At 41.8% G+C, this 10645-nt stretch overlaps 1 protein-coding gene across 15 annotated transcripts in view; it reads right to left on the reverse strand.

The window, feature by feature from the left end:
* GABRA4 (gamma-aminobutyric acid type A receptor subunit alpha4) overlaps positions 1-5944 on the reverse strand; it is a 119484-nt gene extending 113540 nt beyond the window's left edge. For 5 of the 15 annotated variants that reach the window (XM_051790018.1, XM_051790017.1, XM_051790010.1 and 2 more), the window contains exons 1-2: positions 5737-5930; positions 5508-5626 (exon numbers count right to left, since the gene is read on the reverse strand). In XM_051790018.1, coding sequence (XP_051645978.1) covers positions 5508-5626; positions 5737-5819 — 202 coding nt within the window. In that variant the 5' untranslated portion in view covers positions 5820-5930. Of the gene's footprint in view, positions 1-926; positions 1028-5507; positions 5627-5736 lie in introns of those variants that run through there. The other 10 variants (XM_051790011.1, XM_051790014.1, XM_051790013.1 and 7 more) reach the window with 7 other exon arrangements.
* Positions 5945-10645: the final 4701 nt, after the last annotated feature.

Here is a 10645-nt window from a genome sequence, read left to right on the forward strand (position 1 = left end):
ACATATGGGTTGAACTGCAGCACAGCTCCCAAGGAAAGACTTTGGGCTCCATTAGTGCCGCGTCTCCATAGGCAACTGTCACTGCAGAGATCTCCACTGTATGTAAACAGTCAAATCCTGCACAGGCTTTCTGTGTATTGCAAATTTTGCCATCAAAAATCACACAACTAAATGGGAACGTTAACAAACAAGTCTGTACAAAGGTTTCAGCATGCAAAGTACAATTTAAATGCTAAGTGCAGTTATTGCTCCTATTATGAGATCAGTCCCAGGATACATAAACCACATAAAATTGTATTACATCAGTTCCTACAGCTACATTAAAAAAAAAGTAGTTGCTACAGATTTTTTTTAAATATAACTACATGTGAAAGATTTGGTGCTTTCTCTTTCCAAATTCTTGCTTCCTGAATAGGGTTGACATTTTTTAAATGAAGTGAAAAAAAAAAAAAGAAAAAAAAGAAAAGAAAAAACCATCATATGAAGTATGTTCTCTTGTTTCATTTTATCAGAGAACAGTTGAGGACACCTCCTATAAGTAAGAATTCTATTCAGAAGCCAGAACAAGTAGGTAGGGCATTTTTAAAAAATTAAAGTAGAATTCAAAAACCTGGGCTACATTCTCTACCAAAAGACAACACAAAAAACACGGGAGCACACAATAACCCTTGTCTCTATGTATGTTTATCCATCAGCATGTCTGAACCTGAAAAGGGGAAAAAATACCTCCAGAAATTAGGAGATTACTGATTTTTTGCCTGTTTATCAGCAGATCATCTCTGCTGAGCCAGCCAATAAGCTTGATACTGGTGCCAGTTTTCATGATGTGTACACCTGTCTACTAAGAACTGGACTATGAATATCAGCTAATTTTATACAGATCACTGAACAACAGACAGATGGTAATGACTTCAAGGATTACTAACCTGGGCCAAATTCAAATCCATCACCTACAGGTATCTAACACCATATCCTGTTAAGCTTTGAGTCATCTACTCTCACCAGCTGAGGAAGACTGGACAACTGCCTGGAAAAAAAAATGACCAGCTTCACTTTACAATGCTCACTTCAAGTCCATTTGCAATCTAAAAAATAAAAATAAATTACAATATCTATTATGCTGAGCAATGGAACCTTGAAGGAACACGTGAGCTCCTAGTAAGGGCAGATAATCATGTAGATATTTTTATTTTCTCTAAAACCAGAAAATTGTCTTTGCTCTTCAAGTGTATTCTGTGTTTATTTTCTGATTAAAGTCCTGCATTGACAGGAAATGAAACTCTTCAGAAATGCTGTTCATCAGCTGAACATCACACAGCCTAGACAGGGCTGAGAAGCCCTCTCCTACCCTTCCTATGGGAGACAATAGTCAATATATTTAATTCCACCAAGTACTCAGGTGCATTTTCACAGGTATGAGATCATGAGAAAGAATATGAAAAGAGAAAGAAAATAAAAAGGGAAACGAATGCACACAGTCCTGTTCCTTCTACTCATGAGTCAGTCTATGTGGCAGTTTTCAAAGAGAAAGCCCCAGAGCTAACACCATTTCAGTAGCTCATAGTGAGACTCAAAGCTCATGCCAGACTCTACCTCACACAACCAAACAGAACTCAGGAAGGGAAAGGGCTTCAGCTTTCATTGACTGATGGGTAATCACACCACAATGAGCCAGTAACACACTGTGGGCAACACCAGCAGCTTGTGGTTAGCAGGTTTCACAGTCAGTCTAAGACTCTTGGGCAGGAGGCAAGTCACACATCACCATCCTTCTTTGGTCTGGCCACACACTTGGCCATTAAAGGCAAGACATCAGAGATGAGATGTTCTCTAAAAGGCACAGTTCATTAAAATGAGCAGAAACATGGCAGCATGCAGTGATGCTGCCCTCATCAGCTTCAGTCTCTCTTTTCCTTCCTACTTCCCTAAATCCTGGCTTAAGTGTGATGAGATACTGTATCATGAAAGTTTCAAAGACACCATTACATTTTTTAAAGTTACAATTCAATACAGGTTTGAATGGGCTCTTGCAGGCTCTTGCTTATGTCAAGAGTTGCTCAAGTACAGTCTGAAACCAGGCATGAGTTTAAAATAGCAAATCAGACTCAGGCCTTTTACTTCAAGTGAATAACGCTCCTTTCAAAGACTTTGGAATTCTACTGTCACTTTGAAACTAATCACCAAAAAAGTAGCAAGGTGATTTTCAGAGCAAATCCAACTTTTTAACTTTCTATAGTTTTCCTTCATGTCATACACAAAATTTTTAAAAGCAGATGAAAACTGGAGACAGGGTTTAACTGGAAATGCTTTTACTTCAAACTTTTACAGCTGAATCAAAATAGTACTGTGCTAGTACTCTTGAAGTTTTCCAGCAGATAATGCTTTTAATTGAGGACACTACAAGCGGCTTCTGTAAAATCCCTGTTTTTATAGAGTGGTTTTGACCAGGAGACCCACTTAGATTACAAATTGAACGCTGCAATTCCAGATAATGATATAACCAAGCATGCAGGTCAGGGAATGAACTGACTTCATTTCCATCACACTATTTTCAAACAGCCAACAGCATTACTTTATTCATTAGTCCCTAAATACCTTCCCTCTACTAAAATTCAAAACTCTTATGCATTTAAAGTCTTCCTGACAGCAGCTCTGAGGTTTTTTTCTTTCCTACACAAAACTGCCTATTCTGCTTTGTTTCATTAAATTTCTAGGTGACATTTCTTTGCTTCTGTCTTGCATCTTTAGATTCCCTCCCTCCCCAACTTAATGGGAACTTTCACTTAAATGATCTTTAATAAGCTTTCTCATAAACCCTTAGTGTCTATTACACTAAGCACTGTGAGGTTTGGTAGTAAGTGACAACAACTTTTTAGGTTTATGACATTCATAAAGTGAATTTTTAATGAAAGGTGTTAATTCAATGACATGGAGAACTTCATTCTTATATTAACCCTCAACATATGCCATGCTCCCATATAAGCACCACCAAGACAGGCTTCCATATACTCCACTGAGATTCCCCACTCTTCTGGGAGACAACTTCCACATTTGTAAGCATGCTCAAGAAATTTAACTTCTCCTCCATAACTACCACGGAGAATTTTGATCCAGTTTTTGGAAATCTCCAAAATCAAACATATTCTACTTCACTCTGCACGCGAAGAATCTTAATGCATTGTTATTTGTGATAACTCTGGAATATACCAGCAAAATTCAGAATATGGCTACTTCCCCAAGTCTGATTTTAAAGATAATTTGCACCAGAATTAGAAATATTTTCATTAATTTGAAGTTTAAAATCAGCATCAGTCAGACCTCTGTGACGCCTTTTGTTCTTAAAATAAAACCTCCGTTTCGTTTCAGGCCATGTGAAAACTAGACAGTAAATCAGCTTCAAGAAGAAAACAAAAGTAAGTATTCTACTATACTTTCCATCTCTAAATATTCCCATCCCCTATGACATTTTGTTTGCTACCTATGCTATAAACTAGCGAGTGACCCACTTTTAAGATGTAAATCCCATTTGTCATAAAGATTTATCAGCATAAAACCCCCAAAATATAGGGAAAAGTTGATTTTGATATTCTATATTTCAATAACTAAGCCATAGTTATTACTCTGAGTAATGTCAAAAAGTAGAATTTGATCAATTGCAGAAATTTCTTTCTTTCCTTGGTTTTGTTGGGGGGTTTTTTCCAAAGTTGTTCCTCAAATCAGGTGAAGATAACTTGCACTGTAAGGAGCTACGGAGGCAAGCATCATTTTCAAAAACAAAATATTTTTCACCCATGTTTTACTTAAAAGTTCAAAACTCAAAGATGAGTTGTTTAAATCATACAAATGGTTATAAAGAAGGAAGAAGAAAGAAGCAGTACGATATCCATTTTCTGAAATATTCACCCAGAAGTGTTTTCCCCAAGCTGAAATCTGAGAGTTTTTTTCGTCCCTCTCACATTTATTTTAATACTACCAATATGAAAGCTCAAGAAGACACAATGAACTTTTTCTCCTTGATTGCATTTTGCTGAAAGTCTCCAACGCTTACAGGGGAAGAAGTTCTACTCTTGCAAAATATTCTGCAAAGGACAACTGTATTAAAATGAAAATCAACATATATTACATATTTAGTAGTTGTTTAATTTTGGAAATCTGATAATGCCCATAAAGCATCTTTGCTAGATGACTAATTAGTTGGCATTCAACCTAAAATGATGCCAAACATAGCACATCTCTTGTACACGTGCAGAAGTGTCTGTAACCTCTCCGCAAAGACTAAACTGCAAAAGGCTATCAGTTCCCAATGATTTCTCTGGGTGTTAACAAATTTAGCTTCCTTCTCACTTAATGTGTAAGCTAACTTCGGAAGGCCTCGCTTATTCAATACACTCAAAATAATAAAAGAGTGATCAACGGTGCTAGGTGTTGTCCTTTAACAACCACGATCATGCATGTGAGCACTGTATGTGGGGAACGTGTTGGTATACATGTCAGTGTAGATGGATCACGTGTATGAAGAAGGTACTTTCAGAGGAGGAAGAAAGTATTTCGCAACATAAACCTACGCAAGGATCTCATTCAATCTTGCATAGGAAGCAGCCTATAATACCCTTGTTATAGATTTGTGCATTATAAGAAGGGCTGTAGCATTTCTTTATAAATCTTTTTTTTTCCTACTTTTAAATTTACGTTTTTAATATCTTCATTTCAGATTACAAAATATTTTTTCATTTTGCCTGGATTTTAATGATTTTTGGTTCCAAGTCCCTACAGAGAAACATTAAAATCAATAAAGAACAGCAAGTCTGGCTGCCTCTTCAGCATCACAAAACTGCATCTTAACAGCCTAGGGTATCAGAGGCCCCAAACCCCCACATGCAGAGCATAGGTGAAGGCAAATTTGAAACTCCTCCACATCTAATTCCTATACAGCAATTAAGTCTACCACTTCTAAACCAAAGCTGGAATTTCAGCAACCGTGGTAAAAAACTGGTGTGCACAGGCACCTGAGCTCTGGTTTTCCCTAACTACTGGAACAGAACCCATCAAAGACCTAACGTCTTAAGCTGGTTAAAAGTACACTTGTTTCTACTAGGACCCGACCGCGGCATTTACAGGTCAAAAATTGTCAAGAAGAAGAAGAATCTGGATGTTAGACAGGACCCTCCATCCCCATGAAGCCAACGCACACTGCCTTCAGGGTTTATTTTTCCTCCAGCGCAGCAGCCCGAGCCCGGGATGTGGGCAGAGCAGCGAAGCGGGGGATGAGCCCGGGACCGCCCCAGCGGGGCCCCCACAGCCGGGACTGCGCAGCACCCCCGGCGCTTTCGGGGCCAGGAGCTGCCTCGCTGCCGGCCCTTCCCGGAGAGCTCAAACCCCGGGGCGGGGAGTGGGGACACACCCCCACGTTTTCGGTCAGTAACGGGTCGGACGAGCGGTGACCGCTGCGTCCCCCGCCCCTGCCCAGCGACCCCCTGCCCGCCGCCGTCACCGCGCCGCCACCGTACCCCCGAATCCCGGTCGCAGCCGGTTGTCATAGCCATCCAGGAGGCTGTTCAGGATACTGGTGAAATTCTCCGGCCACAATTTCTCCTCTTTTTTGCTCTGCCCGGGCGGCCCGGTGAGACTGCGAGGCAAAGAGGGAGCGGGTGAGCGGAGCCGCCGGGAGCCCGCGGGGGACAGCGGCACCGGGACCGGCCGCCCGGGGCCCCCCGGCGCCGCCGCCGGGGTACTCACCACGTCGCCAGGCACAGGCAGTGCAGGAGGGCGATGGAGAGACCCGAGGACATGGCGATGGCTGGCTCCTTGGCAGAAACCATCTTTGCATGCCATACTTCACGCCTGGGCACGTTAAGCGCCTCGTCCGGGGCGGGGATGGGGGCGCGGGGCCCGGCGGGGGGGCGGCGGCCCCCGGCGGTCCCACATGCGCGGCGCCCCGGTTGCCAGGCGCCCGGCACGGGCGGAGGAGCGACTTTCCCCGCACCGTTAACTCTCTCGGGGCAACAGGCACCGCTCCCGCCGCGCCCACTCCCGCCCCGCCCGCGGCCCCGCGCTCCGCCCCGCGCTCCCCTCCCGGCCGGGGCCCGCAGCCCGCCCGCTGCCGTGCGGGGCGGAGAGGGGAGGGTGGATGGGGGCGTCGCGGGGGTGATCGCGGGGGTGATCACGGTGGCGAAGTCTTCGTTCGTCCCGATCGCCTCTGCTCCCGGAGGGGGGAACAAAACTGAGAGCGGGGGCGAGAGGGGGTGATTAATTCCCCGGCGAGGGGGATGTAGGAGCAGATGGGAGAGGAGCCGGGGAAGGAGAACAGGAGGGGAAAAGGAGCTCTGACTTCAAGGTTAAAACAGAGCACACCTTTGCAAACCAAATGGGAGCGAGTGGGTTATCCCAGGTTTCTAAAAGCAAAAAATGCCAGAATAAGTGAGTGTTTTTATATTATATCTGGGGTTTTTTCTTTTTTCTTTTCTTATCATTCCTATAATTAGGAAACAAGATTTGGTGACCCAAAAAATTTCCATTATGCAAGGTCTAAGGGATTCTGCAAGAATTATAGTAAAATCCACTCAGAAGTGTTGGTAGCCTGTCACAGGCTATTGAGATGGTTGGGTGGAGTGGGGAAGAAAGGGGGAAAGGAGGAAAATGGGGGATGTTCTCCACACAATAGGTATTGGCAATAAAAAGCTTGTTTTTCTGATCAAGTGTGCTGCAGAGACAATTATTTAGGTTTGGAAATCAGTGTACATGTCAATTTTAATGAGGATGGTGAAGTTCACCGTGCAGGGGCATGTTGGGGCAGGTATTGTAATTGACTCAAAGACTACAGTACTGACATAAAAAGGTTTTATTCGTTACTTGCTACAGTATCTTCCAGTACTGAAATGCCTGACTATCTTCAAAACTACTGTACACTTGAAATCTTCCTGATTGTACTTCAGAGCTTGTTCCAGCTAGGGTGCCCTTTGCTGATTCGTTTGAAAAAAACAATTAAAGCTGTGCTTGAAATCCATTTAGCTTGCTGACGCTGTTTATCTTTCAAAAAACTCTGTCTAGGCAGTCGGTTCTGCTTCCAATTTTAAAAGCCCTATTTAGGCCTCTGCAGATTACTAGTCTGCTTCCTGAGATTCTGACAGTATCTTCATCTCCTCACTGCCTTACAGGATCCTGTTCTGACTGCCTTACTGGCATGGCAAATGCTCTGCTAAAACCTCCCAGAGTGGGGCAGCCTGGCTATGGACAACATGCACATTCTGTGCAGTATTTACAAGCCTGGACAATGCAGACGGTAGGAGATTACACCAAGGTCACTTCAGCTCCTGTAATGAGGCTCTGGGAGCAACCCATTTAACTCCACATACAGGTGAAAAACAGCATGACAGCCAGAGTCCACTGCCCTGGCTTCATTAGCAAACTGGTCAGGAACAACAGAAGGATGGATGCACAGCTCTTCAGGAGTCTGATTTCACTGGAGTCAGATAAATTTGTCTGGGTTAATCAGCCACTTTTGATTTTCTATAAAGTGTTGTGACTTGTTTTCCTGGACCAATCTTCCGCTCTAGCATGACCTATGCCAAGAGGATACTTAGAACTGGCCTCCAGGAAAGAAAGTCTCTAGTTTTCTCCCTCGCAACAAAAAGTAATCCCTTGTTCCAGAATACTGGAAGTATTTCTAAGTGAGGTTATCTCATCTAGAGACATCTCAGTAAAATTTTGCTGGCAGAAGCCAAACTCAAAAATTAAAGCAAGAGTAATAGATGGTAATGGAGAACTGGGCAGAATCCTGGTGGCTAGTCACAGACACGGAGCAAAACATGGCTCTAAAACACTGTCACTGCTAGCAGCTGCTGAGGAAGAAAGCAAACAAGACCCTGGCAGAGCCACAGGCCCCCTTGTGTTTAGACTGTTTTATTACCTTCCACATATGTATAGACACCTGTGCAAACTAAAATGGAAAAGTCAAGCGGTATTCACTAGTAATGATCTCACCACATGAATGTCACGAGAAATGCTATCACACAACCCCCTCTCAAATCCATACCTGGAGTCAATAGCTCTGCTACAGGCAGAAATCAAAGAAACTCACTCCATTACCTCCTTTCATCAAATCTAGGAGCTGAGCTGGTCTTTGAATGATTTCTAAATTCTTTAGAACAAAGAATGATATTATTAATACCTTTTGCCTCTTCAGTACAGACACTTCAGAAAAGTAACCAAAGTAACATACAGTAAAGGTAACATCAGGTTACAAGATTTGTGGACATGCCATGCCAGGGCAAGAAGTACTCAAGGCTTTCAAGAAGATGTTCATGTTGCTTTTTCTAAGAAAATGTAAACATAGCGCCCTTTTGTCACACCCAGCCTGCCTCAGGTTGTATTGGTGTAGGATCCAGGTGCCATATTAGTCCCTAGAAGTGCTAAAACTAAATAAAAAATCACTTTCTCTAAATCTAGAAAATTAATTCTAACATTTCTCAAATTTATCAGTGGTTAACATCTCCCTTAAATCCAGCAATAACTATCAAGAACTCCATAAGACTAATACTAAAACCAGAGATCATTGTCCTTGATATCTGAAAAACTGTGCCATTTGTAGATTGCTGAAGCTTTTACAAAACTAGGCTTGAAGGAAAGATAAACCAGTTAAAAAGAACAGTAAACAGTCTTGTAAGCCAGGTATGTCACCTCTGAATATTTGTTTGTTATTTCTGATATATGCATTGCTCTGGTTAATTTCAATATTTTTTGAATTATAACTTAAGAGCTATTCTAGATTTTTTTTTGCAATGTATTTGTAGCATAGACACACAAACTCCTGAGGTGCTTGTCTCCAGCAGATGTGTGCTGATTTGAAAAATACTGCTTCAAATGGTCTTTGATCTCTTCACAGAATATCTGGGTTATACCATCTCTCTAAAAGAACTTGGTGACTCCAAGAAGGATATAGTGGTCACAGGCTGGATTGATGGTCTCTGAAAGTGTTTGCTGAATTCAGCATTTTCCCAGCTTCTCCAGCTTTTACCACAATTATTCCAAGATTTCTCTGAAGAAATCTCACCCATCGGGGACTATTGTAAGAAGAGACTATTTTTGCCAGGCTCCATATGCTCAGAAAGCACTTGAATTTCTTAAATAGATTTTTATTTTTTTTGTTACTGTCCCTATGCTGATGTATCCTACTAATGATTTTTGATGAAACAGACAATCTGGCCAAGCCTCAAAAGCAGTTTTATCCAGAGTTATGGATCTTCAAGTATAGCTTAATCATTTCTTATTTGTCACAACATACTGAGAAGCAGAAATTTTTTACTCACTATTCCCATTTCTATTTTACCATCAGATTAAGTGGAAATAGAAAGGAAGTTTGTTCTTTTCTTGTGGAAGACATTATCTAACCTTTCCAGGTTTGGATTTTTTTCATTTGGATTTTTTTTCCCTTTTGTAAACTATAGGCTCTATCAACACTGCAGGTTATATGGGTAAATTTTAGGTTACATTCTTTTCCCCAGCAGATTTCATTATTCAGCTGATTTTGATATGATTTAGTTCTGGCATCAAATCTCTAAAGATTTGAAAGCCTATATGAAAAAGACTGTGAAAATCTCTAATGCCCAGCTATATGTTGCATATTTAAAAGCCTCTAACTTTTAGAAAAGAGAAGATAAAACTGGAATCACTGCCAAGCGTCTCAATGTTTCTTTACCTAAATAGCTAAGTCATTGATTTCTTGGATTTTTTACAGTTTCTACCCATATCAATAGAATTTCTTATGGTCTTGATCAAACAACTTGTCTTCCCATACATCCTTTTTTAAAATCAGGGGTTAAGTTTCCATTCTTTGGAAAATGCATACCCCAATCCCATGTTTGCTAGATGACCAAGAAAAGGTGTGGATACCTTTTCTGTACAGCTAACTAAAGGGTCTTTCACTCTCCTCCACTCCTGCATCCCCACTGATTAAAGAGATCATGGAAGTCTACAGAAAAACCACCTGTCCTTGGGTTTATCAAGACTTTGATCTGGAGTTCAGGGTAGCCTCTACTACCTGTTCAGGGAAGAGTTTTCCATCAGTGGGGATACCAGGACACTGTGGACCTTGATTGCACCTCTAATAATGCGTTTATATTTAAGGAGTGTGGATTTTGGGCATATCAGTTGCAACTTAAGTTCTGCTCTGGAAACAGTAAGACAGATGCTTAAGTTCTTTCTGGCTCTTCTTCCAGGCCAGGTTTCGCTTTCTGCTGTAGTTATAGTAGTTTTGTTTCCAGGTTCTTACTTCAGTATCTGATTGTAAAGTTTTCACCTACGTACTTCCTTCTCTCAAGAACTTAGTCTCGATAGATAAGACAAAGTAGGAACTGGACACAATAAAGTACTATTTTTCTGTTTTGCTGGGAACAGAGATGTAAAAAACTTAAGTGGCAATGCAACACCACGTATGAAATGGAATGCTTCCCATATAAAAAATTTGCAGCAGAACAGGAGCTTAATTCCAATCTGCTGTGACCCAGGTCAGTTCTCCAATCACCACCTGATCTGTCTTTTCAAAGCACAGCATAAGCTCTGTGTAAAACTGAATCTTCAGCTGGCCCAGCTTTGCTTCACTTCCATGGCCAGAACTCCTACGAAACTGCAGAAACTGATGCTGACATGC

Source organism: Manacus candei, unplaced genomic scaffold, assembly GCF_025592945.1.
Source record: "Manacus candei isolate 608988 ecotype Guabito, Panama unplaced genomic scaffold, ASM2559294v1 h1tg000028l, whole genome shotgun sequence".
NCBI lineage: Eukaryota > Metazoa > Chordata > Aves > Passeriformes > Pipridae > Manacus > Manacus candei.